At 61.3% G+C, this 26,583-nt stretch overlaps 4 protein-coding genes across 8 annotated transcripts in view; all 4 read right to left on the bottom strand.

The window, feature by feature from the left end:
• The window catches only part of ALYREF (Aly/REF export factor), a 35,494-nt gene extending 14,713 nt beyond the window's left edge, over positions 1 to 20,781 (bottom strand). The window contains exon 1 of the mRNA XM_050764062.1: positions 20,778 to 20,781. The gene's annotated coding sequence lies outside the window, so the exon portion shown is untranslated. The remainder of the gene's footprint in view (positions 1 to 20,777) is intronic.
• On the bottom strand, positions 1 to 26,583 carry PCYT2 (phosphate cytidylyltransferase 2, ethanolamine). 2 transcript variants are annotated; one of them, XM_050764047.1, is made up of 14 exons: positions 26,580 to 26,583; positions 8,219 to 8,381; positions 6,474 to 6,562; positions 5,838 to 5,999; positions 5,536 to 5,602; positions 4,789 to 4,873; positions 4,570 to 4,614; positions 3,774 to 3,912; positions 3,483 to 3,565; positions 3,117 to 3,194; positions 2,696 to 2,761; positions 2,423 to 2,488; positions 2,107 to 2,195; positions 1 to 2,032 (listed from the first exon to the last, which is right to left on the bottom strand). In XM_050764047.1, the coding sequence occupies exons 2-14, from the start codon at positions 8,305 to 8,307 to the stop codon at positions 1,921 to 1,923; spliced, it is 1,170 nt and encodes a 389-aa protein (XP_050620004.1). In that variant the 5' UTR covers positions 8,308 to 8,381; positions 26,580 to 26,583; the 3' UTR covers positions 1 to 1,920. The 2 variants fall into 2 exon arrangements, with proteins under 2 accessions (XP_050620004.1, XP_050620005.1); XM_050764048.1 differs by lacking the exons at positions 6,474 to 6,562; positions 26,580 to 26,583 and having other exon boundaries at positions 8,219 to 8,354.
• Positions 8,890 to 26,583, bottom strand: part of SIRT7 (sirtuin 7) — a 50,436-nt gene continuing 32,742 nt past the window's right edge. The window contains exons 2-11 of the mRNA XM_050764044.1: positions 15,625 to 15,771; positions 15,416 to 15,553; positions 15,199 to 15,303; positions 12,580 to 12,650; positions 12,409 to 12,481; positions 11,551 to 11,649; positions 11,241 to 11,477; positions 11,034 to 11,114; positions 10,723 to 10,829; positions 8,890 to 9,559 (exon numbers count right to left, since the gene is read on the bottom strand). Of these exons, the coding sequence (XP_050620001.1) occupies positions 9,361 to 9,559; positions 10,723 to 10,829; positions 11,034 to 11,114; positions 11,241 to 11,477; positions 11,551 to 11,649; positions 12,409 to 12,481; positions 12,580 to 12,650; positions 15,199 to 15,303; positions 15,416 to 15,553; positions 15,625 to 15,717 (1,203 nt within the window). The 5' untranslated portion in view covers positions 15,718 to 15,771 and the 3' untranslated portion in view covers positions 8,890 to 9,360. The remainder of the gene's footprint in view (positions 9,560 to 10,722; positions 10,830 to 11,033; positions 11,115 to 11,240; positions 11,478 to 11,550; positions 11,650 to 12,408; positions 12,482 to 12,579; positions 12,651 to 15,198; positions 15,304 to 15,415; positions 15,554 to 15,624; positions 15,772 to 26,583) is intronic.
• Positions 15,856 to 25,040, bottom strand: MAFG (MAF bZIP transcription factor G). Of its 4 annotated transcripts, XM_050764088.1 has the most exons (4): positions 21,529 to 23,735; positions 21,008 to 21,126; positions 20,822 to 20,886; positions 15,856 to 20,728 (listed from the first exon to the last, which is right to left on the bottom strand). In XM_050764088.1, the coding sequence occupies exons 3-4, from the start codon at positions 20,855 to 20,857 to the stop codon at positions 20,276 to 20,278; spliced, it is 489 nt and encodes a 162-aa protein (XP_050620045.1). In that variant the 5' UTR covers positions 20,858 to 20,886; positions 21,008 to 21,126; positions 21,529 to 23,735; the 3' UTR covers positions 15,856 to 20,275. The 4 variants fall into 4 exon arrangements, with proteins under 4 accessions (XP_050620045.1, XP_050620046.1, XP_050620044.1 ...); XM_050764089.1 differs by lacking the exons at positions 21,008 to 21,126; positions 21,529 to 23,735 and adding an exon at positions 24,840 to 25,040; XM_050764087.1 differs by having other exon boundaries at positions 21,008 to 23,735.

Raw genomic sequence — 26,583 nt, 5'->3', positions numbered from 1 at the left:
TCGGAGTGAAGGGTACTGGAGGACTGGCAGCCAGGCCACGAGGGGATCGGGAGCTGGAAGTCCCCAAGCCTGGGTATGAGAGGGCAGCCGAGTGTGCGGCGGCAGGGCAAGGTTGGCCTGGGCCGCCCAGAGGTCTTCAGACCCAGGGGCCAAGCTGGCCACGATCCAGCCCCGCGGTGAAGCCGCGCCTAACCTTGGTGCTCCCTGGAGGAAACTGCAGAGGCACTTGCTGGCCTGGTCCCCAGTGTCTTCCCTAGCCCTTCGCTCCCCCACTCGAGAGGCAAATCTGTGAGGGCATGGGCTGGAGCCCCTGGCTGCTTTCCTCTTGCCCCCATCCCTTCTGGCTAGGCCAAGTCCGAGGGTGCAGGGGCAAGGAGGAGAGTTGGGGGCCTGAGCCCTGGCCCCAGAGACCCAGAGCTGAGGGTGGGAGACAGGTGGGTTCTCCCTCCGCAGTTGGGTGTGACTCCAGCACTGGCTTGGGCCCTGGCCTCCAATGCTTCTAAGGGAACAGGGCCAGGCCCACTTCCGGGCCCAGGCAGCAACAGGTGGGACCTTTCCACCCTCCCCAAGCCTGCGGCCCAAGCAGCCCCTGTCCCGCACCAATCTGTCTATGGGGAAGTGGCTGGTGCCTCTGCTCAGGGGACCCTGCAGCCCAGGGGTCTGAGTGGGAGCATCGGCACCACCCCACTTCTGAAAGCAGGGACCTGACAGCATGAGGATGGCCTGTGCCCCTCACACCTTGGCCCCTGGCTCGGAGAGCAGGGTGAGAGGCTGCCTTCCTGGGCTGTGGAGAGCCTCATGTGCACCTCGCCTCCGGCTCCTGTGCTGGGTCATGAGGTCGACCTCACAACAGCAGAGGACAGGCCCTTGGAGGCCCCACATGGGTCAGGTGCTGTACGGCAGAGCCCATTCTGGAGAGGAGTGTGGGGCTGAAAAAAGTCCTGATCATAAGCCTCATTTTGAGTGCGGCGAGACCAGGCAATCTATGGGCTCCCCAAACACATCCGGAGGCTGCAGTAAGAGCCTCTTCAGCCTCTGGGCTGCTCCAGGCAGGCCCTGACAGGTGTGCAGGAGACAGAGATCCCATGGCTCCTGGAGGGGCCGAGGGGCAAGGAGCCTCAGCCCCAGCTCTCCTTCCTATTCTAGCATCGCCTGCTATAGGGGGTGGCCCCTGACTTTGGAGGGCTGGAGGCCGGGGTTTCACTCACTGCCAGGCTGCCCACTGCACACCCGGCTGCTGGGTGCATGGTCGGGGCAGGGCCAAGAGGCTCTGCTTGCTGGGTGTTTCCCTGCTCCTTCCCAGCAGGGCTGGGAGCCCCACGCAGCAGTGCCACCAGGCTTTATTCAGTTGTACCAAAGAGATTTACATCAGCCACGTACAAACAGAACAGAGTCCATAAGGAGAGCGGCGAAGCTGCCGGGAATGAAGGCAAGCGTGTTTTCCTGGAGCCGGCGCCGGGTGGCAGGACACCGTGTTGGGGGATGCCAAGTGGGAGGTGCTGTGGTCTGCACCCAGAGAACTAAAGGGGTGACCGCAGTCGCTGCTTCCTAAAGCCCTCCGCTCTGCACCTCCCGCCACAGCTGGGTGGGCAGTCAGTGTGGCCTCTGTCCAGGTGGTGGGGACATCCGGGGACCAGGTGGGGGCGCACGCAGGAGTGCTGCATTTCGGGCTGCAGGTGCCGTCTGCCCGTCTCACTGCCGGCCTCTCCACTGTGCTGGACGCCCTCTCTGAGCAGCTTCGCTGGAAAGGGTGGAGAGTCTGCTGCAAACCAGGCACCCCGAAGGCAGGCAGGAGGCAGAGTCGCCACCAGCCCTTCCAGAGCCAGGCCAGTTAGAGAGGGCGGCCCTGCAGAGTCCTATGTCCAAATGCAGAAGGTGAGAAGCAGAGCAGGGGGAGGGCCGGCTGGGGCCTCCGCCAGGTCAGAAGTCGCCATCGCGCTCCCCCAGGGGCTGCGCCGCCTGCCGCCTGGCGGCCTCCAGGAAGGCCAGCTCCTTGGCTTCTTTCTTCTGATTTCGTGCCTCATACTCCAACCTGGGGGGAGGGCAGGGTAAGTCTAGCGGAGAGCGCCTACGAGGCGGCTCCGAGGTGCCCCCACCCAGCTGCACCTGTTGGTGATGATCCGCTGCACGATGAGGTCCGTGGTAAGGTTGCTGCCACTGTCAATCTGACGGAAGATGCCCCTTCTCTTGGGTTCCTGGGGGTCCGGAGAGGAGGAGCGGGATGAAGGTCCCTGCTGACCTCCCCAAGACCCATCTGGTGCCCTGCCCCAGAGGGAGACCAGTGCCCAGGGTCCTGTGGGAGTGGTGTAGTCAGAGCAGCTGCAGCCACCATGCCCGTTCCCAGGTAGGCACAGTGAGACATTAAATGGCTGGGAGGTGACAATGGCAACCCCTGTGCCCAGCAAGGGCTAGCATGACCCACCTGGTATGGGTCGGAGCCGTCCCTGTCCGGGATAATTTCCGTCTTGCCGTGACACACCAGGTCCACCTGGAGAAGGAGTGGGGGTCAGGAGCCCTCCCCGGGGAGGCAGCTGCCATAGCCACCCACAGCCCAGCACAGGCCCTGGGGGTTGGGAGAACTGACCCTGCCCCTTCCTCAGCCCAGGCACCTCCTAGGCCCTGCGTAGGAGGAGCCCATAGCCCGCCCGTGTTCCCAGCCCGTGTGGGAACGAGGTGAGCCCATGCAGAGCCTCACCTTGAAGTGACTCAGGAGCTCTGCTGTGACTGCGTACGGGGCCCCAATCACCACTTCGGACACGTACTGTGGGGACAGTAGCAGAAAGACTTGCTCGGTCCCTGCTACTGGTAAGCCAGGGCCACAGGGTGGTGGGAGATGGCCCAGACATGGGGCGGGGCTTCCAGTGAGTAGCAGGGATAGGCTGGGCAGGCTGAGGACCCCTGGGGCTCCTCCAGGAGGCAAGAAGGAACAGCACCTGGAGACCCGACCACCCCGCCTCCTGCCTCAACAAACAAGTCTGGGCATGTGCCACAGAGCTCGGGGTGCTGGGTGCGGCTCTGCCAGGACCCAAGCCCCCTGCCCCGGCTCAGGGAGGCTCTTGGTGGGGGGATGTTGTGGGAATGTCCCCGTCCCTGGGCTGGCTCCTGGCCCCACTCACCCGGCAGGCCAGCACGCTCAGGGTGCGCTCATGCAGATTCATGATGGGGTAGTTCTTCCCCTTGTAGCGATTGACCTCCTGTGGCCAGAGTGAGGCTGGCTCAGCCCCGAAACCCTAGGGGGACAGGGTGTGCCCCTCCCAGCTGACCCTCAGGGGAAGAAGTCGGGCAGGGTGCCCGCCCTTGTGGGGATGCCCCAGACAGGATAGCTCTGGACCCCAGAAGCCCACGATCACCCCCGCCGCAGGGTCTCCTCTGGCTTCACCTGGGGCCTCCTCCTAGAGACCACCTGCACCCAACATCAACCCTTAGGGCCCCTCGAGGGCCCATCAGCTGCTCAGGGGCCCAGGGAGCAAGAGGGCAGTGACCTGGTCAAAGTGTAAGCCCGCGATGATATAGGGCCTGTCTGCCAGCCTGTGCACCTTCTCCAGGAAGTCCACATGCCCGATGTCTGCGCCCAGGTTAAGAAGCAGCCGGGAGGGAGATGACAGGGAGCAGCTCCCTGACAGCTCATGCCCAAGGGCCTCCCCACCATCCTCCCTGCCGACAGCTGCTCCCCTGCAAACCAGACCAGTCTGGGGCCCCAAGGAGTCAAAGTGAGGCCCCCAGGTCCCACCCCATGTGGCACACGTAGGGAGCAGCAGAGGCTCAGAGGATACGGAACAGGTCGAAGGCGCCAGCCACATAGATGACCGTCTCCCCTGGCTGGGGCTCCTTCCCAGAAGCAAACTGGATGATCTTCTGAGATGTCTGCAGGAACTGGGATACCCCGGTCCAGGGGTTCCGCCCACCAGGGCACTGCAAGCCAAGAGAGGGAGCAGGTTTGCTGGGGAGGCCTCCCAGGTGCTGCCCTCGCCGGGTCACCAAACCCTCAGCTGTTGCCTGCCAGCAATCCCATTTCCAGCCAGTCACCTCGGGCGGGGGACACACTGCCAGGCCAGGTGTCAGGCAGGACTGTGGTGCCACCCCACAACCACAGCAGGCACCACAGCTGACACCACTTCAGCCCAGCCAGTGACCGCCAGGAGGAGGCAAGGAGCCCGGCGGCTAGCGCACACAGCCCTTGGGAGGGAGCCGGCACCCTGAGACCACTGTCTGGTCACCTGGGAGGATCCTTCTGAGGAAAGTATGTCCCCAGCGGGTATCGGGTGAGGGGGCTACAAAGGGAGAGAGGGCCAGGCCATTTGGTTAGAGAACACCTGTCCACAAGCAAGTCCTTGCTCCTCCTCCAAGCAGTGGCTGCCGTGACTGGCCAGCCGGTACCACCGCTGCCTGCCCTCCCTCCCAGCGTCCACCAGTCGGCCGAACCTGGCAGTCAGTGCCTGGTCAGTGCCAGGGAGGGAGAGAGGAGGGTGAGGCTCTGGGCTGGCCTTTCCCCAAGGGATGGCCAGGACAGGTGGCCGGGGGAGCCCCCTGCAGCTGCGCGCTCAGCTTCCCCTCCACAGCCGCACTCACCTTGCCAAAGCTGTCCGCGTACTCCCGGTACTCAGAAGACATCTCCTGCACAGAAGAGCAGAGCGGCGCTGAGGGGCCTGCCCTCTAGGCGTGGCCACCCCAGGACCGGGTGGGGATGGGGAGCAGTGGGCAGGAGGGCCCTGAGGGGGCAGGGAGGTACCCCTCCTTTCCCCTGGCGACCTTGACCCAGGGGCCTTGGGGATTCCGCCCCTGACTCACCTGGCTGCTGTGGTGGGCTTTGGTCACCAGCAGCATGCGGCCCACGAGGTCTGTGGTGGACACCCCTTGTGTGCGCTTGCACTCTCTGGGGGACAGAGCGGGAGTGGGGTCTCAGCCTGGGACACTTGGAAGGCTGTCTCCTGCTACCACCACTAGGGACACCAGCGGCCCTGCTGCGGCAGAACCCACGGCTGCCCCAAAGACGAGGGTCCCCTCCCTGCGCAAGGCTATAACAGAAAACCTGGGTTGGGAACGTGGGGAAGGCTTCCACGCTTTTACTGACTAAAGGGAGTGACAGGAGCACGGAAAAGGACCCTTGCTGGGGCTCAGGTGTGCAATGCCGGGGAGAGGGCGGGCACTTGGGCAGTGGCTCTGCTCCCCGCCTCCCTCACGCCCACGTCCTGAACGCTGAGCATCTGCAGCCGAGTGAATTCTCGTCTGGTAATTCAGATACAGTGCCAGCTCCGCAGCAGTGCCAGCCACGTCCCCTGAGTTCAACAGCTGCCACCTCACAAAGCTGTTCCTTTGGAGCCCTGAGGCCACGGGTCTGCAGCACCAAATGGTGAGGGCCTCCAGGCCACCCCACAATGGCACCTCCATCCCTCAAGTTCCCGGTCCTTGGAGTGAGGAACATGGCTCAGGGCCCAGACGCTCCCCTCACGGGCTCCCAGGAAATAGCAAAGCACGAGCCAGGAGGGGGCCCTGTGTCCAGCTCCCTGGATGGCCAGGTCCACGGTGGAGACTCACCTGTACCTCCCGGCCTGCTTTACCTCCTCATAGGTGTCCCGGCCGTCTACAGTCAGGGTGATGTCATCTAAGCAGTGACACACAAGGACAAGGATCCTTAACCCAAAGCCATCAGACCCTTCAGAGCCCAGGACCCTCTCAGCCCCTGGCCTGCCCTAGTGCCCGCGTGCCCATTTCTAGGTAGGGGCCCAGAAATATCTCAGATCCTCAAAGGGCATGGAGGCCCCCTGTTCCCAGATGTCCCACCAGCAGATCTGATCCTGAGCCACCTGATGCCCCCAGGCCCCAGGCCCACCACTCACTGCCGTGAACACAGAAGTCACAGTTGTATTTGTCCAGGGTCTCTAGCGTAGTGACGTAAGGGGCTGCGGGCACCACCTCGTCCACCCATTTGATGGCCTGCACCATCTTGTATCTCTCCTCCTGAGTGAACACTGGGGGCCCCTTGTGCTTGGCGATCTCCTCTAGGAAAAGGACAACAAGGAGACTGGGGACCCAGCCCACCTGGCTGCTCACGTACGAGGCCCCTTCCCAGCACCCAGCTGTAGCCACACAAGAGGGCCGGTGGGGACAGGCTGTCTCTCTCGCCTGGCCCTTAGCCCACTAGTGCTGGTCAACTGGGTGGCTGTCTCCCCTGTGAGGGTCTCAGGCAAAGGCAGAGATTCCTTCTGAAGAGCAGGTGCTCAGCCCCTGAAGGCTTGGGAGCCACGCTGGCAGTGGTGGGGAGCAGGTGCCCCTTCTCTTTAGCTGGGACAGGAAGTGCAAGATGGGAAAGGCATTAGGCCATCCTCAGCTGGGGCTGAGCTGGGTGAGCCTACAGTGCTCTCCCCTACAGCTGAGCCCTGGCAAGGCGGCCCAGGCCTGCAGGCTTTCAGTCAATGGGCGCAACCCACAGGAGGGCTGGGGGGCCGTGGGTGGGCGAGGCCACCTGTGCGTACCATCAGTGTGCACGCCTACGATGAGGTGGTCGCCCATGGCCCGTGCCTGGCGCAGCTGGTTAGAGTGGCCGTAATGCACCATGTCATAGCTGTGGAGACAAAGAGAGTGGGTGGTGCCTGTGCCAAGGGTGGGGGCCAGGGTGCCCTGTGGCTTAGGGGCAGAGTTTTGCTCCTCTGAGGACTCCTTAGGAAGCACTTTGAGAAGCTGCTGCTGGGAGCCCTGGGACTGGGATTCAGAAGATGTAGGTGCTCAGCTCTCCACCCCACTGGCTCCTGGGCCTGACAGTGGGACCCCTGTGCCAGATCTAGAAAGGGTGGCGGGGGCAGAGACGTCAAGGCCTGGCTGGGTCTAGAGGACTGGTGGGTGCAGGACAGACTGGAGCCCACGGTGAGCTGCAGGGCCACGTGTCCTATTCCCTCACCGAATATCAACTGCCCTGGGCAGTCACTTTAAAATAGGCCAATGTTAACTCTTGGGGTAGGGATGGATCCTAGACTACGATAAGCAAACAGTCCCTGGGGCTAACCCAAAACAAATCCAACCACAAAATAAAACCCTGGGAATCGCCCTGAAAATCCTGTTTCCTCCTCCCCGACGGCCTCTGAAGCTCCCCAGGCTTAACACTAAGGGTGTACAGCCACTGCCTTGCCACCTGGTTCTAGAGTTTTCATTCATAAATCTGGGTCTGCTAACATGTGAACTCTCAAGCCCAAAGCTACACAGCCCTGCCACCAACTGGGCCCCGCTGCCCTGGCTTCTTCGCCACTTCCTTACAGCAGCTGCCCATCCCCTCAAGAGTGGACAAAGCTGTCCCTGCCTCTCCAGGAGAGGTGTGACCCGGGCAGCCCACACAGTGCAGAGCTGCTCCACTGCACACCACTGCTTCCTCCCAGCACCCCTGCCACAGTGCACGGAGTCCCAGCAGACATGCAGGGTGAAGTCTGGCAGGCCCATGTACCCACTGGACAGGCTGGAGGGGAGGAGGGGTCAGAGGCTAGGCCAGGGGACCACAGCCTGGAATGGGGCTGGGGCCTGGTCAGGGCAAGGTCAAAGTCCACTGACACAAAGCCACATTCCCTCTCCCAGAGGTGACTCAGACACAGGGAACAAGGCCCTGCCTGCTCTCCTGGGAAGGGCTAATCAGAGGCGCTTGCTTCGGGGATTCCATGCGGCAGGCACGTGAAAGGGTCAGAGGTAGCAAATTATCAGTAACGGTCATCTTTCTTTCACTTGTTGACAACCCCAAACTTTTCTTAAAACAATGCCCTCTGTGTGACTGGCCAGGGAACACCGATTGCATTCTAGCCCCGGGGAGGAGGACCCGGGAGCCCGCGGGCTTCACTGCGGGTCCCGGACAGGCAGGTCACACCCGATGTCCAGCTACAGGGACGCTCGCCCGGAGGCCAGGGGAACCCCTGGACCGGAGCCGGCCAAGCTGGTTGCTGGTGGTTACGAAGAAGCAGGGAGGCCGTGGCTCCAGATCTCAGCGCGGTGGCTGCACCGGAGGTCGGCGTGACCGGGCGGGGCCTCCGCCAGGGGTAGACGGGGGCGCCCACGGCAGGGCGCGGAGCCTCCGCAGCCCGACCCTCCCGGCGGGCGCGCCCCGCAGCCTGCCAGCCCCGGCCCACGCCGTACGAGGACGCCACCCAGAACGCGGGCCCGGTCCCTGGGCAACGGCTGGCGCGGCTCCCCGGAAGGAAGCCGGCCCCGGCGTCCCCGCGGCCCGCCCCGGTCCCGCGCTCACCAGCCGTCGCACCACACCCTTACGGCGCGCCTGCCCCCCGGGCCCAGCTGCTCTGCGCCGCCTGCAGCCCCGCGCCCGTTCCGGATCATGGCCCCGCAGCGGCGGCGCGGACAGCCTGGCAGCTCCCGGCGACTCCAGCGCCGCCACCCGCCCCGCCAGGCGCACGCTCAGCCGCCGTCACGCGGGCCTCACCCGCTGCACACGGCCAATAGCGTGCGCCATTCGGCCCGAGCCCCGCCCCCCCCGCCCCCGCCCCGCCGCGCGCCCTCCGGCCGGCGCCCCACCCCCGAGGGCCGCGCCCCACCGCACCTCCGCGCGCGGCCAATGGCGTGAGCCCCTGACAGAGTCCCACCCCCTCCAAACGCACAGCCAATGGCGTGTGCCGCGCGGCCCGAGACCCGCCTCCGGCCCACACCTGGCCTCTCCGCACCGTCCACACCTGGTGCTGGGATGGCCGGGCAGTGCCGCGAGGGGGCGTCCCACCGCCGCCACCTCCGGGAACCTCCACGGGGCGCTGTCCCAACCAGGGGAGTTTTTTTCTGATTATTTTTTGGCACAATAATCTACAGTTGTCCCTTCTCCAACCAAGCGGGTTTTAAGCCAGGACCGCGCTGCCAGGCAGCAGACCTGAGCCCGGGGGAGCCGCGCCGACCACTTGGGGACACTGGAAACCAGTGCAGAAACGTTTAATAGAAATAAAAAGGTCTGCATAGAGCCGAGGCTCGGAGCCACCCCTCTGCCGCACGTCCAGTACAGAGAGGGTTCTATAAAGTTTTCACACTTTTTCGTTAAGTAGTAGAAATAGGGTGAGGCCCTGAGACTGGCCTGGCGAGTGAGGAAAGGCCGCTGGGCGCTTCCACTCTGCCGGCCGGGGCTGAAATGACCCGAGTTCCGTTCTCACAGAAAGGTGCGGCTGCCACCTCTTGACATAGAGGCCGCATGGGCAGGTGTCCTCCATGGCCAAGTCGTATCAGGGGACAACCGCAGCAGTGCAAGGGGCTTCCACAAGGACAAATGGCTAAAAATGTCACGGTGAAAACGTCATCCCCAAAGAGTTCTCACTAGACCCGTGGGGACAACCCAGCCTTCACCGTGACACTGGCCATCTGCAAAGTGCCAACTGTTCTTCATCGAGCACCAGGTTACGTCACTTTCTTCTTTTTTGTGCGTTTTGTGCAGCCCCTGCCAAACCAGCCCCCTAGGATGGGGGCCGAGCTAAGCGGTGCACCCCGGTCCCCAGGCGGGGCTTCCTCTCTGCTTCTGCACAGCGACTTCCGACTGTGGCTGCCTTCTTCGCCAGCACGCAGGGGAGTCGCCAGTGAGAAAATGGGATCCTGCCACCTGCCAAAAAGGGAAAGCGGCATCAGGCGGGCCTGGGAGCCTCTCACAGCCACACCCGCCCGTTCGGGAAAGCTGCCTGCGGTCCCTGCCTTCCCATCCCGTTCCCTCCCCTGTGTCCACTGCGGCTGGGATCTGGTTGGTAGCAGCTTCATTGTTATCAAGCTGCAGAACGGATGCGGGAGAGGTCACCTCTTAGGTGGTGACTCAAAGGTCAGCACCCACACTAGCTTGGTCTCCTCAGAACTCCGTGTCCTCGTCCACCACTGAGCGGCGTGCACACACAGGACAGGGCAGCAGTGGCCCCAGGGCTGCCTCCGTCTCCAGGGATGAGTCACTAGCAACTCTGGGCCCCACCTTCCATTTGTACCGCCAGGGGCAGGTGGACCAGACCCTCTCCCCCTTCCCAGCTGACTAGGGAGGCGTGGCCTACAGACGACACCGTGAAGAAAGCATGTGTCTGACTGAGATGCAGAACCACAGATCATAACTTAAGATACAGATACGCACTGATAAGGAAAATGAGCTAAATTAATGTAAAAAAAAAAAAATACAGTACACGATAGCTCACATCACAGAACACCACACACATAACATACAAGAAGTGCCAGGCCCAGAAGGTGAAGGGATCCTTAATTTCTTGAACCCTTTGATTAAAAGAAGTTATTGATTTCCCCTATAAGACCCTGAAAATTCACAGAGAAAGAGAGTGTAAACTTTTTACTCAATACATACACCAAGTCTAAATTATCACAAATTCTGTATTAAGGCACAGTCTGTTTAAGCTTTCCCAAAGTACGCCAACTCCCAAAACCAAGCACACAGATTCTGTCTGACCAGAGCTGCCAAGTGCTCGTCCCCTCGAGATGCTTCCCACCAGGCATCTTGAAGAGCTCCACGGGGAGGCCTGGAGCAGGAGCACGTGGGCAGAATCCCTCTCCCCGCGGGGACTGTGTGTGCCACATCAGCCAGGGCAGGAGTGGCACACGCAGGGTCTCCGCGAACCACTGAGGTCAGGCCCTCTGGAGACCACCACGCTTCAGTCATGCCTCAGACACCACTGCAAACACCTCAGAGCTTCCTCCACGCTCAGCTCACGAGAGAAGACAGACACGGCCCAGCACACAGAGGTGCAGGGAAGCGGGCTGCTGCAATGGTCTACTCACCTGCTATAGGCGGGGATCTCCAAGCCCAGCTCGGCCATGAGGAGCCGCATGACATCATCACACTTCCCGTGTAGCTTCAGGGCAGCCCAGTCATCCTTTGGGGTCCACTGAGGACAGGGAAAGCCAAGTGAGAGTAAGAGCAGCCCAACCATTCCTGGTGGCCTGTCAGCCTCGGCCCGTGGGCTCGGTCAGTGCTCCCTGAGCACCCACGGGGGCCCTATCAGACTGCCCTGGTGCATGGGTGTGGGGTGTCTCCAGCTCTGCATTCTAAGACCCAGGTCTAAGGATGTGACTCTCAGAACCCAAGTTACCTGCAAGTTCACAATGTAGAGTTTCGGCCGCCGGCTAGGGGGCTTGGTCATGCACCAGAGGCGTGGGTACTTCTTTAGAACCTGCGGAAACAGACAGACAGACACAGCACACACACAGGGGACAAGTCTGTAAAGTGCTGGGCAACAGAGCTGGACACCCTCGGGCAGGCGGGGGCTTGGCTCATTCCTGGTGTCATCAGCACGTACCTTCAGGCTGGACCCTAGACACAGGATGGTGTCTGCTCTGCTGGCAGCCTCAGTCGCTGCTTCCCAGTTCAGAGGCTGCCCCAACGTCCCCCTCTCTCCAAAGTGCACAATGGTGTCCCGGAGCTGGGTCCCACACTTGTGGCAGGTCCGGCCTGTCTGGTGTCTGTGGAGGGCGGTGCGTTCCGTCACATCGAACACTCGCACGTACTCCCTGTTGGGAACGCAGGAGGTGCAGACCTGGAGGCAAGAGGGCACAGTGAGTGGGACCCGCCTGCCCATGGAGACCCCGGGTCACCGCAGGACTGCTCACTTCAATGTACATGTTCCCGTGGAGCTCTGAGATGGCCGTGCGCGGCAGCCCACTTCTCAGGTGGAGCCCGTCACAGTTCTGAGACACCACATGCTGCACCTGGAAGGCAGACGGGTGGCGACGGCGAGGTCAGTACTCAGCCACAGCGAGGCTGTTATGAGCCCAGCCAGTGGCTCCCAAGACCAGGGGTAGCTCCAACCCCGCAGAGAGCCTTAGAAAGTAAAACACACAACAGGTCCAACCACCAGGACTCAAGAGGGCCTGTGGTGGGGAGGGGCTATGTCCCTCCTCCAGCCCTGATGCACCTGGAGTGGCTGGGAGGGCAAGACGCTGCACCGTCAAGGCAAGGATGGGAAGTGGCTCAGGGCTTTGGCAAGACGCTGCACCGTCAGGGCAAGGATGGGAAGTGGCTCAGGGCTTTGGCAAGGGCCACTCCACCCCGGATCCATGCTTTCTTGGGTCATGACATTTCAGGTGCCTCGGGACCTAGGTAGGTCAACCCCTACACCCCTTGGTTGAGGGTGTTCAGCAGAAGGTCCCCAGAGATGTCCTATAAGCCTCCCCTGTGACTAGGATGGCTTCTGAGGTCCACAGAAAAATGCAATGGAATCACAAAGGGGAAAGACCACCAGCATCTCTGGGGCTGAGGCTGGCTGTGGATGGGATGGTTCCAGAGGGGGTGCTCCCCTTTTGGCCTGGAGAGGAAGCATGGGAGGATCAAATCTGGGGCCTAACCCACTTGGTGGGTGCTCATGATGGGAGTCAACTGGCAGACGGAGGGAGAATGCAGTTGCCCACTGCGCACCAAGGTGCTCTGCCTGGTCCCAGGCAAGTGTACCAGCCACCCAGGGCTCTTACCAGCTTCTGCTCATGCAAACGGGTGATGCTCATGTGGGTGAGGGTTGGCTCGGCCTCACTCAGGTCAGCGGCACTGCCAGGCAGAAAGGAAGGCAAGGTGAGGACAGCCGGAGCTCAGGCCCATGCTGCCTCTGCTCAGCCTATATGGGAGGCCGCGCCTGTCCCACTTACCTCACGCTTCTCCCTTTCTGAAGCAGTGTCCACACTCCATTAGGGCCCCTGTAGTCTGGGATAGATGCTGCCTGCATGTCGAGAAAAAAAGTAAGCCAAGTAAAAAGGCACCACCGTAGGCACTGGCAGAATTCCCAGAAATGGGAAGCCATTGTCGCTCCTGCCACATTCCAGGCCGGCCTGCATGTTGGCATCTGTTCATTCCACAGGCTGACCTGCCTGAGCCCATATGAAGTGCACCCCAATTCGGCTCCTCCCTTCTACCTGGACTTCTGTTTCCCGCCTGGCCTGGCTCATCCTTCCAGGCTGCACGCAGCCCTGCCTGTCCCCGGAAGCCTCTCTGGCACCGAGCACAAAGCTGGGCTCTGTGGCACATGTGTCCTCCACACCGCAGGGGAAGACTAGTCATGTTCCTAAGTGCCCCCAGGGCCGAGCCCACGGCTCACACATTTAGCAAAAGGTGAATCCCTGCTGGGCGCGGTGGCTCAAGCCTGTAATCCCAGCACTTTGGGAGGCGGAGACGGGCAGATCACGAGGTCAGGAGATCGAGACCATCCTGGCTAACACAGTGAAACCCCGTCTCTACTAAAAAATACAAAAAAAATAGCCGGGAGAGGTGGCGGGCGCCTGTAGTCCCAGCTACTCGGGAGGCTGAGGCAGGAGAATGGCGCAAACCCGGAAGGCGGAGTTTGCAGTGAGCTGAGATCCAGCCACTGCACTCCAGCCTGGGCAACAGCACGAGACTCTGTCTCAAAAAAAAAAAAAAGGTGAATCCCTAGGTGGGGGCAGGCAACTGTCTATTCTCACGTCCCAGTGCTGACTGTTCCCGCTCCACCTTAACAAAGGCAGAATAGGCCGGGCGCGGTGGCTTATGCCTGTAATCCCAGCACTGTGGGAGGCCCAGGTGGGCGGATCACAAGGTCAGGAGATCGAGACCATCCTGGCTAACACGGTGAAACCCCGTCTGTACTAAAAACACAAAAAATTAGCCAGGCGTGGTGGCGGGCACCTGTAGTCCCAGCTACTTGGGAGGCTGAGGCAGGAGAATGGCGTGAACCCGGGAGGCAGAGCTTGCAGAGCCGAGATCGCGCCACTGCACTCCAGCCTGGGCAACAGAGCCAGACTCCGTCTCAAAACAAACAAACAAGCAAACAAACAAAAAAAGGCAGAACAACTTCTCCAGATGAGATAAGCATCTAACTTTCCAGGATTTCAATCCTGTGAAACAAACTGAGGCCAGAGAGGGCACAGAAGATATCAAGGTGCCTTCTGTTCCCTTTTGGGGACTCCCGACTCCTGCTTAAACTCAGAAAAATGCACCATCCCCCGGCAGTGGTTTGGACAGTCACATTCAAGATGGAAACCTCAGTTACACTCAGATGAAATCCACAAGCTGCATGTGCTTCTAGTTGCCATTGCAAGCTCCGTAAGAGATCACATGACTGTTACATAATTACATGACTGGACTTTTTTTTTTTCTGAGACAGAGTTTCGCTCTGTCGCCCAGGCTGGAGTACAGTGGCACGATCTAGGCTCACTGCAACCTCCGCCTTCCAGTTTCAAGTGATTCTCCTGCCTCAGCCTCCCGAGTAGCTGGGATTGCAGGTGTCCGCCACCACACCCGGCTAATTTTTGTATTTTCAGTAGAGACAGGGTTTCACCATGTTGGCCAGGCTGTTCTTGAACTACTGACCTCATGATCTGCCCACCTCGGCCTCCCAAAGTGCTGGGATTACAGGCATGAGCCACCGCGCCCGGCGTGACTGGACTTTTACATGTGACTTGTGGAGGGAGGAGACCAAACGCCAGGGCTCCAGGTATTTGAGTCAGCAGTGAACTCCGTTTCTGCATTCTTCCTGCCAAGCCTCTGCTCTTCTTTGCTTGGAGTGCCTCATTCCTACCTTCTCCTGTAAATCTCACCCATCCTTCAAGGCCCAATCAAGGCTACCTCCCACAAAAAGCCAACCCAGGTAGGTTTCCCAACTCCAAGAGCACATAGTGTGTGCCTGGGTTTGTTCTAGTGATCCAGCACAGCCAGCTTTACGTTATGCTTATTTGTTCACATACCTGATTGTCACCTAAAGGCTTCCTGAGAACAGAAATCACCTGGCCTTCAGATCTGCTACGCCTACGCATGCCCAGCACTCCACACTCACCCATCGGACTAGATGGACGACGTGCCAGCTACACTTTCAAAGCTAGTGATGTCCCACAGCCCAGGATAACTTGTCAGTGAAACTTCTCAAAATACAATGCAATTCTCTTCTTCACCTGGTGTATTCCGGCTCTTACTGTGTCACTTTCTACTTATCTTCCCTCAACATGGAGAGAACACAGTGGAGAATCACGACAGCTTTGGGCTTAGCTCTGTCCACATAACCTGGGGGTGACTGCGAGCAGTCAGCTACTACAGCCCATTCGTATCTCTGCTCCTTGTCTGTTTTTAACTGGCTGTACCACAAACTAAGCGTTTAAAAAGCGTTTACCTTAGGTAAGTTTTGGTCATTTCGTGTTTCTCTAAGAAAGGGAAAAAACCTTAAAGCTGCTTTAAAGGCGAGTTTTTCGCGATTACAGGAGCGCGTACTCCATCCTGGGGTCCGCCCCCGCCTCCCTCCCTACCGTGCTGATTCCCGCGCCTGTGTAGACGACCAAGTATTTGGCGTTCCGGACCGCGCTGGCCAGCTCCCGGACCTTCCCTCGCAGCTCCTCCGGGTCGTCGCACACCTGCCAAGACGCCAGGGTGGTCACCGCCCCGGGCCGCCCCACCCGGGACCGCCCGTCGCCCCGGCTGCTCCCGAAACCGGGGGCGCCCGCGGCCGCCGCCCGCGGAACTCGCCTCCTCCTGCCGCCGCTTCAGGCCCTCGCGCCGCCGGCTCCGGCCCTGCAGCTCCGTTACCAGGTCCGCGCTCTCGGCCAGCAGCCGGCCCTCCTCGGCGCTGCGCTCCGCCGCCGCCTTTCTCAGGATGCGCGACACCTGCGGGCAGGCGGGCGGTGAGCGGCGGCGCGGGCCGGGCATAGCCGGACCGGGGAGCGACGGCGGCGTACCTGGCGGAGGCGCTCCCTCTGCTGCTCCTCCCGCAACCTTCGGACCCGCTCCGCAGCTTTGCGTTCCGAGCGGCTCAGACCCCCGGCTGCCATCGCTCCCCTGGAGACCCGCTCTTCCGCTTCCGCCTCACACGGCAGGCCGCGCTCAGGGCGCATGCGCAAGACGGGTCCCGCCCCCACCCACCTCTTCCGGCTCCGCCCGCCGCGTCGCCCCAAAGAAGCACCTGCCAGTCTCTTTAAAAGGTTTATTGATCATATACAAAATAAAGAAAACCTTATATATCACAAACATACACTATGTACAGCAATAAATACCCGGGGGGCCAGGCCCAGTGCTGCCCCTCCTGGACAATAATTTAGCAATAAATACTGCGCAGGGCAGGGGTGGGGCACCAAGGCCACTGCCCTGCCCGAGGTCAGGCCCCTGCCAGCCCTACACGAAGTGTGAGCGCTCGGGCCTCACCCCGCATCCAAACCCCAGCCCCTCCTCACTTAGATCTTTAATAACCTCCATCCCACCCCAGCACATCCCGGGGTCTTCTCCCACACACACAAAACCTCCCCTGGCTAGACCTAGGCAGGGCTGGCAGGGGGACTGATCAACTCTGCTTGGATCCACCTCTCAGTGCCAGGAGAGCAACAGGGCTGGACACGCGGGCAGCCCTTGTCCTGTTGCCAGGAGAAGGCTTTCTGTGCCCACTCCCGTTTGGTTAAAGGCTTCAGGGACTAGCAGATTGAGGGGGTGGGAGGAAGGGCAGGGATGGGACACAAGGTTGCTGGAGGGGTCAAAGCCCAACTGGGGTCACCAAGAACAGGGAGGTCTCACAGTTTATCGGGGACACACTCTAGCTCAGACTCAAGGGACACCCATGGTATCAAAGCTGCTGCTCCAGGGGCAGGGTGGAAATGTGTGGGACTGGCCCAGCAGGTACGGCACACACCCAGGACACAGGCCAGAGGCAGGACAGGCATCAGTCTCAGACATGCCCTGCCTCTGTGTGGCACTGATTATGTACTTCACTCTCCCGACCTGCTCCAAGGCCAGACAGCCAACAGGAAGGCAAAAATACACCAAAAAGAATTATTCAGTGGCTTCTGGGGGGAAAAATCGTTAATGTGTTGGTTCCTTTCACCAAACCACAGCCTAAAAAAGTAACTCACAAGATCCCAGAGCGGAAACGGTGCAGCAGGCCGCAGCTCAGACTTTCCAGATGTGGATGGGAGCTTTGGCCAAGTGGCCATTCCAGAGGGAGGCAGCAGGGACAACATGGGACCTGACCATCGTCCCAAAGCAGGCTGCAGCCGCTCAGAGCCGTGGGCCGGGCCCTGACCACCGGTCAGAAGTGTGCATGCTTATCTGAAACATGCACCAAGAGCTGAAGCCCCAGCAACACCAGCGCCACCCAGAGCAGCAGCCAGGGGCCTCACTCTCCAGGTGAGAGGTGACTTGTCCCTGCTGGGTAGTCCTCTGAAATCTGAGTGTCCATGTTAGGATAAAGGAGGAGTTGGGGCAAAGTCAAGGTGGAAGGGAAGACATATATCACGGTTTACTTGGCGGACAAGTTTGAGAGACCTGGCCTTGGCCAAAGCCCTCGATTCGCTGTGTCAGAAAAACTGAGGTGAGAAGAGACCACCACCCTCTCAGTAGGAAAGCGGGATTAACAGAGATCAGAAGGACAGCACATTCACATCTGCACATGAACACAGCATCTACGTCAGGAAATCCAGGGGAAGGGGAAGAGGGGCAGAGTGGCTCCACAGGGCTGGCCTGACAGGGGACAGGAACACTCCCCTAGACCCAGGGAAGTCGCTCCAAATCCAAAGCTCTTGAAAGGAGGTATGGCCTCGAAACTCCAGAAGCCTCTTCTGCCAACGCCCCGAGGACCTGCACCTCCCACTCAGCACCTGCACCTCCCACTCAGCACCTGCACCTCCCACTCAGCACCTGCACCTCCCATTCACACGCGCCGACCCTTACACCCTCCTCTTCCGCACTCCCTTTGCCTCCAGGTCTGCAGCCTGGCAGAGGTGCTCAAAATGGAGGGCCACCCGCAGCCAGGACAAAAGTGGGGGCCGCACAAGGACAGGGAGCGCCTGTTTATCCCTGCTCCAAGGCAGAGCATGACGTTTTCTTTATGGATACTTATGATTCCAACTAACGCCTGGATTCTACTTAGACAAGATCAGACTGAGGGGAGGGGGATGAAGTCACTAAATGACATGAATCAACAGCCAGAATTTCCATTTTCAGGCTGACCCAGGTAGCAACAGGACTTGTCTCTGAATGCTCAAAGCAAAGAAAAGCTCATGAAGATGACAAGGGTTGATGGTACATCCCTGTTCCCATCTCATGGGCACACCAGGCCAAACTCTTAGATCAAAATCCCACCACCCACAGGGTTAAGCCCCGTCAGGCCAGTTTTTCATCTTACCAGCCCCCATTTGTGTGCTTTACAGCAGTCTGGGCCCCACAGAGAAGAAACCAGCAGCCCTAGTGAAAGGCCAAGGCTCACATGGCCAGACACGGGGCTGCAGCCTCTTGGAGGTGGGTGGGGGCACCCCTTCCCCGTCATATGCCTATAAGGAGCCTCCTGAGCCCAGCCGGGAAGGGCAGCAGCCTCTGGCGAGGAACTGGGAGCAGGAGGCAGGTTGGGCCCCCAGAGGGAGGCACCTCCAGCAGAAGCCAAGCAGCTGATCCCTGGAAGACAGATCCCAAAGGGAGGCAGAAGGCAGGCCCAAAGCCAAGAGCTGCCAGCGTGGACCAGCGGAGAAGAGGGACAAGACCGGCCCTGGAGACTGTAGCCCTTGTCTGCACTGGTGGATGCTCCCAAGGCTCTGAGTGAGGCAGGGACAAGGAAGAAAGGGTTGCCCGGTGGGCCCCCAACCACTCTGCCTGGAAGCACCACCCGCAGCATGGAAAGACCTCAGGGATCAAGTAGGCGGCGAAACCTGCAGCCCACGGTGCGGGCCCCGGGGGTTCCCCGGCTGAGGCCCCACATGAAGCCTATCGGAACAAAACTGAGGCCTGAGGAAGACAGCCAGGGAACGCTTGGCCACAGCCCTGTGGCCACCCACAGTGACTCCTTGGTCCCTGCACCACCACCACCCAAGGCCAGAGGTGGTGGGTGTAGAGCAGTGTGGGGGGGCCCCAAGGGGCCCCCAGTTTCAGCTACCCGGCCACCAGATCAGCCCAAGCCCTAGACACAGATGTAGCCAAGGCTCAGTCGGGGGGGAGTGTGACAGAACCCCACGTCTCACCTCCTAGGGACCAGGAGCTGGTGGAGGGCACAGACTCCTTGAGCTCTGACGCAGCAGGTGCCACCTGGCACCCCAGCCCAGGTCCGGCAAGCCAGCAGAAGCAAAAGCACAACGAAACCCAAAAAACGAACACAGGAAAACTGACACAAGAAGTGACACCCACAGGTCGAAGGTCACCAGAAGCACCAGCACTTTACCGCTGCACAAAACCTCACCAGGCACGGACGACACCACGGCACCGGCAAGAGACGGAAGCAGGAAGGGCAGAGGAGTAAGTCACTTTCGGTACAATTGCAAAAGATATCAAAGAGGACGGCCTTCTGGTCGGCTCACGGCTTGGCTTTTTTTTTTTTTGTCTTTTTTTAAACTAAGTTTTATAAATAATGTCTGATAACTCTGTGTATATAAAAACTAAACTCCAACAGCCACAAAGAGTTGTCCGTAAGTTTACAAGAAAGGGATTTTTTTTTTTTTTTTTTTTTTTTTTTTTTTTTAACTAGCAAAGTTTCTATTATACTTTCTTCCCTTTTCCATTTATATGGTCAAATGGTCTTCTTGCTTGTTTTTTTTTTTCTAAAAGACAGTTTTATAAATACTCTGCAGCTCTTTTTTTCTTTAACTTTTAAACATATAATTAATTTAATAACTTTGTAAAAGGAACTTCTCTCTTTTAAATAAAGGGCTATATAACCACACAAATAGGTCATGTAAACAGTGACACGGGACCCATCGCAGGGCACACTGGACTCACCCTCACGTAAGTGCACAGCCAGCGATTTGGTCTTGTTCAGTGCAACGGGTCAGGCCTGAGCGCACAGCCCTTGGCCCCAACTGCACGCCCCCAGCACCACTGTGCCCAGGCTGGTGGTCCACCCATCAGGGCCTTCAAGGCAGCCCTACTCTCAGAGCAGAGCCCATCTCTTTGTGCTGGGCTAAGCTGAGCTGCCCTCCTGGGGCTAAAGAGAGTGAATCCTTCCCAGCCCACAAGCCTGTGGCCACTCGGGAGTGGAGGGCACACTGGAACCCTCACTGCTCGGGGACACGTGAGGCCCAGCGTGCCTTCTCCTTCTCTCTCCCGCAACTCTCTCAAGTCCATTCCCACAGCACCAACTCTGGACTCCAAGACTGCATGGCCCTGGTACAAAAGGGGTTGGCGCGACCCCACGTCACCGCCGAACTGACCAATCCCAACATACAAAACACACGACGACAATGACGAGATCAAAGGGGCTCAGCCCGGCGCCCCTGGGGTACAGGTTGTGCTTTGCAGGGAAGAGAGAAGGGCGGGGAAGAGAGGGAGGAAAGAGAAGAGAAGGAAACAGAGGGACAGGGCAGCCGAATTCGCCATGTGCCTAGTGGCCCCGCAAAGACCCGCCTGGGCAGACGCGCGTCCCTACGATCGGGCATCCGTCTTGGACTTTACTATTGTGATGACGCTGGTGGCGGCCACCTTGCCTGGGACGAGGGGCCCCAGGCCGGCGGCAAGGGGGCCCCGGGCGGGCGCCACGGGGCTGCGGGCCACCGTCCGGGCGAAGGTTTGCAGCGCCTCGTACTTGGAGCGCAGTGCGTCGAGCTCCAGCTTCATGCTGGCGTTCTCCGAGGCCAGCTTCTCCACCTCCTGCTGCAGCTCCGCCTTCTGCTTCTCCAGCTCCTCCTTCTGCGTCACCCGCTTCACGCGGCAGCTGGCAGCGTAGCCGCGGTTCTTGAGCGTGCGCCGGCGCTGCTTCAGCTGGACGATCTCCTCCTTGGACAGGCCACGCAGGTGCTGGTTCAGCTCCCGCACCGACATGGTCACCAGCTCCTCATCCGTCAGGCTGGTGCCATTCTCACCCGGCTCCCGCTTCACCTGGGGCACAGGGCACAGGGTCACAGGCCAAGCGGGCATGCCCACTGTGCCCCCCAACCCCGGGCCTGAAGGCTCCTGTCCCTGCCCACTCACCTTCAAGGCCTTGTTTCCTTTATTGGGGGTCGTCATAACCCGGGGGCACAGCGAGCAGGCGCTCTCTGCAAGACATGGAGCAGAGGTCAGTACCCTGGAGACCACCCTCGCCCCCCACCCCAGTTCACAGAGCCCTTGCCGCACAGCCCACCCCAGCCTGCTGCCCAGGTGCCCAGCCCCCAATACCTGATCGGAGGCAGCCCTTGGCCTCTCCCAGGCTAGGCTGAGCTGCTTCCTGTCCACCCTACCCTCAGAGAACCAGGTGGGAGGTCAGGAAGGTCTGATGGGAGAAGGGGAACTGAAGGCTGTTAGGGAGGCAGGCGCAAGACAAGGGGCGGGGGAGAGATTAGAAGGAATAAGACGCGGGAGAGGCAGGCCTAGAAGGAAGCCGGGAGCTTTAAAAATAACCCCAGCACTGCCCCAGAGCACGGCTGTTCCTGGCGAGTCACGCTGACTCAGCACATTGCCTCCTGCTCCCCCGCCGCGCTCGCACTCCCTGGGCCCGCCAGCCAACAGCGCCCCAGGAGAGCCGCAGCCGAGCTGCTGGGGGCCAGAAAGGCCAGCCTGACCAATAGCAGGTGAGGGCCAGCCAGTGACCCTGTGCGTGCATCCTCCAGGGTCCTACCTCCTACAACCACCTCCCCTGAGCTGGCCTGGGACAAAGCCCCCTGCTCCCTGGGTGCACAGGGGCCCCACTGGGGACCTACCCAGAGAGGAGGCTGTAGGGAACCCTGAGTCTCCCAGTCTCCTAACTTTGAGAAGCTGAGGGTGGGCCGTCCATCTAGCTTTGGTCTGTTGGCAGGACTGACCAGGGAGTTCCCCCACCTTCCAGGTGGCAGGCCATCAGCTGGGAGGAGCCTGGCCCGAGGCCCCTCCGGCCCTCCCAGTCTGCCTCCTCCACTGATGGAGTAACCATCCTGTGGCTTTGGGTTGCAGGAAGCAGCCCCTGCCCCACCCCATCCAGGGTATTTCACAAGGGCTCCCACAGTGAGCCACCCCGGGGCCTGCCCAACTGAAGGCTGGTGGAGTCGGCCCCTCCGAGTGGCAGCCTGCTCTCTGGTCCCTGCCCCGGGTCAATTCCCACAGGGTCAGGGAGCAAAAACAAAAGTGCTGGGGAGGCTGGACTAAACAATCAACTCTCACCCACTCGGGTCCCTCTAGCACTCCGCTCTCACTTTCTTGCTACGGATATTTCTGTGCACCTCATCCCAGAAACCCATCTGGGATTCCCAGCTCAGTCCAGCTCCCACCAGACCCTTGGGCATGGACCCCACCCCATGCTCCATCCCCCACTTTCCAGGTTTGATGCAGACAGATGGGAGTCTCCTCCAGAGCAGCCAGGAGCATTTCAGGAGATTATGGGCTGGGGGGCTTCTTACTCTCACCAGGGTCAAGACTCCACTTCACCCAGCCTTAGACCAGGACGTGAGGCTGCAAGCCCAGAGCAGGGAGGGGAGGCCAGAGACCCCTCTCCACAGTCAAGCCAGCTCAGAAGCAAGGTCCCAAGACTCCAGCCACTGGATTCTTCCAAATAAAGGATGGGGAAGACCTGAGCTGGAGGTCAGAAGGCCCACAGGAGCTCTTTCCTACACATCTGGCAGGACACTGCCTCAGGAGACAGGCCCCCAGCCTTGAGTCAGGGTGCAGAGACACTGCCGTGGCCCCAGCTTCTCCCACCCCCATCGCCCCCACGCCTGCTGCTAAGCACAATGACAGCGGTGACTTCCTGAAGAGATCACACGGAAAAGTGCCTCCTCGACAGATTCTGCCCTCCGCAGAAGGCCTGAACTCAGCACAAGCGCAACCCATCGCCTCCTAATCAAAGGTGTGCCTGGGGCGGGGGAGGGGCAGGCCTGAGCACAGCCAGTGCTTTCAGGCTCCTGGCCCGGCCTCTGGCAAACCCGGATACACGGACACACGCAGAGCAGAGACAGCCTCAGGAGCTGGGCTCAGAGGGACGATGCAGGGATCCCAGGAGCTGGACTTAGGAGAAGCTGCCCCAACCCCAGTCCTCCTCCAGCCCTCAAGGCTGGCCAGAGCTGGGTCCTGTCACGCACCCTCTGCTCCCACAAAGGCTAAGCCCACCTCACACAGGAGGCACAGATGGTCAAGGCCCCGCAACCTGCCAGGGTACCTGGTCCACCCATTCACACTGAGAGCCAGGAAAGGGAGAGAGATTTGGGAGCTCCATCTCCTTTGGCTAAAGTAGAAATTCCCGTGCCTGAACAAAGACAGCCCCGATCGGCTGCAGAGCCCAGTGGCCGAAACTCCCTGGCAGTCATGGTCTCTGCTCCATAAGCTCTCAGTTCATGAACATCACTCTTTGAACAGAACCTAAAACTTAGTTTCCACTGATGCATAAGTGACTGAGAAGATGCACATAAACGCCCCTCCAGGACCCCGAAATTTTCCCAGGGCATCAAACTCTAGGTCAAAGGTCAGCGGAAGCATTGAAACATCTGGAATCTATAAGCCCCAGGGCTGAGAGTGGAACTGTGTGTGTGTGTGCATGTGTGTGTGTGCACACGGGGATGCGGAGGGAGGATCACTGAGGGTAAACCACAAAGTGGCCTAACCCAGCCATAAACTCCTGGGCAAAGGAAGTCTACCTTCATGAATCTCCACACACCCAAGGAAAGGTGGCTCTGGCCACATCGCCCCCAGGCTGCCACTTTCTAAGCGTCCTGCGCCAGGCCAGACACCCAGCAGGGCCACTCCCTTTGCTAACTTCACACAACACTGAGACCCCACTTCAGGTAGGGGCAACTCTGGGGTGACTGGGAGCTGCATTCTGCCACCCTGTGCCATCCACACCAGCCCATCTGCCGCACCCCAAGGCTAGGCACCCTGAAGCTCCCACCACCTACAGTCTCAACCCAGACTCCAGCGCCAGCTGGGGAGAGAGGCAGGGCTGCTTCCTCCCCCTTGCCGTTTCCTGGTAGAGCTGCCCCTGCTTCCTCCCCACCCAACCCACTGTCACCCAGGGCTTGGTACACACACCCCTCTTTCTCCCAGGGCCTGGATCTCTAGCCAGGGGCTGTCCAACCAGGCCAGTCCCAGGAAAAGCTGACTTCCCCTTTGGCTAGCTCGGCCCACCGAAGCTCCTCCCCTCCTTCACTCAGGGAACTATTTCCCAGTTTGGGAAACTGCTCCAGACGTGGGACCAGGACCAGCTGCCGGAAAAGAGCCGCCCGGGAAGGGGTGGACCGCCCGGGGCTTCACCTTTGACCCCGGGAGAACACCTGCAGCGAGCCACCCCCACTTCCTCTTCAAGCACCCCTGCCTTCAACTGGATCGTTCGGCGCTCACTTAAACAGGCACCCCAAGGCGCCGGGCCTGGCCCCCTCCCACATCCCCAAGGCTCCCTCCCACCTCCCGCTGGCGGCCTTTTAGTCCCCGAGGCCCCTCGCTCCAATCCCCTCCGATATCAGCTTAAGCACCGAGTGACCTCATGCTGATGACTCAGCAAGTCTCCCTCCGGGCTCTGGCACGCGACTGACGGAACCCGAGCCCGAGCCAGGGGCAAGGTCTTCCCCGCAGCCCCCCCCACCGCCGCCCCTCCTCCCGGGCTCGTCGCGGACCCCCGCGCCCGGGGAGCGCTGACGCGGCCACCTGATGAATCAGCAGCTGCGGGCCGGGCCGCCGGGCCCTGGCGCGGACCCCCGGGCGCCTCACTCGACCCCACCCTTTCCTCCCGCCGTCCGGTGCCCCTCCCTCCAGGACGCCCGGGTCTCCGAGTCCGCTCCGCACTCGCCCAGCTACGCGGGTCCGCCGCCGCCCGCGGCCCACCCCCAGCACCCAGGCGGCAGGGGCAGGAGCTGGCTCCTGACCGCTGGGGAAATCGAGGCACGGGCCGCCAGCAGGGTGCGCGGCAGACCCGAAACCAGCGGCCCCCGCCACCGGGCCTCCAGCCGCTCACCTAGCTCCGGGAGGAGCCCAACCCGCGCGCCCTCTCGGCCCCCGCCGCCCCCGCCGCGCCGCCCCCGCCGCCCGGGCCCTCCGCCGCCGCCGCACTCACCACACTGCGGGCCCGGCGGGCCGAGGCCGGGACGGGGCGGGGCCGCGCGCGCTCCGAGGCCGCGCGGGGCAGGGACCGGCGCGAGGGGTCCGGGCCCGGGGCTCGGGGGACTCGCCGCCTGCGCGGGCCGGGCCGAGCGCGCTGGGAAGGCCGGGCCGGACCAGGCTCGGGATCCACCGCCGCCGCCGCCGCTCCACAGACGTCACATGATGTTTGGTCACGTGGGCTCCATTCATGAAGCGGCGACGCGGCCGGCCGGCGCTTAAAGGGGAAGGCGCGGCGGCGGGAGGGCAAACTGCGCATGCGCAACCCGCGCGCCGTTGTCCCTGGCAACACTGGCTGCGCTAGCCCCGGTCGGCGTCTCACGGGCCGGGCCTGGGCGTTCGGCCAGAGCGCCAGGTCCCCACCCCCAGCCCCCGGCGTCCTGCAGCCCGAGCGCGCCTCGTCTGGCTCCTGCGCCCGCCCTCCAGGGCCCCTGCCCAAGCTCGCAGACGCCGGCGGCGTTCTCCAGCTCGAGTGCCCGGGCTAGGGCAGGTTCTGCGTGCGCCCCCTCGAGTGGTGGCGGCGCTGGCCTGGGCCCTGCCACGCGGAGGCGCTCTTGCGTCAGGACGGCGCCGCCGGGGTCCCGCGATTCCAAGTCGGGGGTCCCAGAGAAGCGCGGGGCGGGAACGGCCTGGCAGCTCCCAGCAGCGAGGGGCGATCCCCCCACCCCGCAGCAGACCCGGAGCTGCCCGGACGCCTCCTGCGCCACGTGTCCCCAGAGCTCCGCCCGGGGAAGACTTCGCTGCTTGTTGGAGATGCCCAACGGCAGGGGTCGAGGACTCAGGAGGAAGGGAAACGGGGGATCCCGTGTCTGGACTTTCTTCTCCACCCTCTTCCCTTCGCAGCTGTAAAGCCGGGGAGGGGAAGGGTGGCCGCCCCGCCAGCAGGTGAGCGGGGAGGAAGGGGCGGGGACAGGCTGTGGGGTCCTCCTGGGCTCCGTCCGTGAATGATGCAGGGGGACAGAGGCCGGCCCCGGAGTCCCGAAGCCGTGCGGTGTAAGGCTCAGAAGCGTCCCTCCGCCCGTCCCTGCCAGACCCCAGAAAGTCCTCCCAGCCCCACAGCACCTTGTCGCCATGTGCGCTGTGGGGCTGCGTGTGGTTCTTATGGTGGTGTCCTTGGTCGTCGGGGTCGTGCACCCCCTGCTCTGGGCACAGCCCGAGTCTCACAGGCTCTAGGGGCATGATACGGTCCTGGCGTGGCTTCCGAGGCCTCAACCGTAGTGTACAAAACAGCACACGGGGCCCTGAGGCCGGGAGTGCAGCCCCGCTTCCTGCCTCTCCTCCCTGCTCCCGTCCTCATCCTACCGCACCACACTGGGCTGGCTGGGCAGGGCGCCCTGAGCTGCTAGGCATCCTGCTTCGTGGGAGTGTGCAGTCGTGCATTGCTAGGCTGTGAGGGCCGGGTCCACACAGCGGGGACCTGGCGGGCCCCCGAGTCTCCTCAGGACCCGCCCTCGGTGCCACACAGCGGGAGCTGGAGCCACGGTGCCGTCAGGAGCCAGGGGTGACTGGCCCTGGGGCTGGCAGCCCCCAACCCGCGGCAGACACTCACCAGGTTGTCCCCACTCACTCCCGCACCCCGACTCCTCCTCACAGGGTCGAGCCCGCTCTCATTTGCACCCTCCGTGCCGACTTGGAACGGATTTATGAATCGTCCTCACTGTGGTGCTGTCTTCTACTCCTGGGACAGAGCCTCGCTCCCC

Source organism: Macaca thibetana, chromosome 16 (genome assembly GCF_024542745.1).
Source record: "Macaca thibetana thibetana isolate TM-01 chromosome 16, ASM2454274v1, whole genome shotgun sequence".
NCBI classification, from domain to species: domain Eukaryota; kingdom Metazoa; phylum Chordata; class Mammalia; order Primates; family Cercopithecidae; genus Macaca; species Macaca thibetana.
The sequence above is the reverse complement of the archived record's forward strand: the minus strand, read 5'-3'. Positions and strand labels throughout refer to the sequence as shown.

What these genes read in the sequence shown, in the direction of transcription:
- MAFG (XM_050764089.1), bottom strand. Translation starts at nt 20,857, where the DNA reads ATGACGACCCCCAATAAAGGAAACAAGGCCTTGAAG. An exon ending in AAGGAAACAAGGCCTTGAAG is followed by an intron (nt 20,729 to 20,821) that starts GTGAGTGGGCAG and finishes CCTGTGCCCCAG; the next exon opens with GTGAAGCGGGAGCCGGGTGA.
- PCYT2 (XM_050764047.1), bottom strand. Translation starts at nt 8,307, where the DNA reads ATGATCCGGAACGGGCGCGGGGCTGCAGGCGGCGCAGAGCAGCTGGGC. An exon ending in AAGCAGGCCGGGAGGTACAG is followed by an intron (nt 4,874 to 5,535) that starts GTGAGTCTCCAC and finishes TCTGTCCCCCAG; the next exon opens with AGAGTGCAAGCGCACACAAG. An exon ending in TGGCGCCTTCGACCTGTTCC is followed by an intron (nt 3,566 to 3,773) that starts GTATCCTCTGAG and finishes ACCTGGGCGCAG; the next exon opens with ACATCGGGCATGTGGACTTC.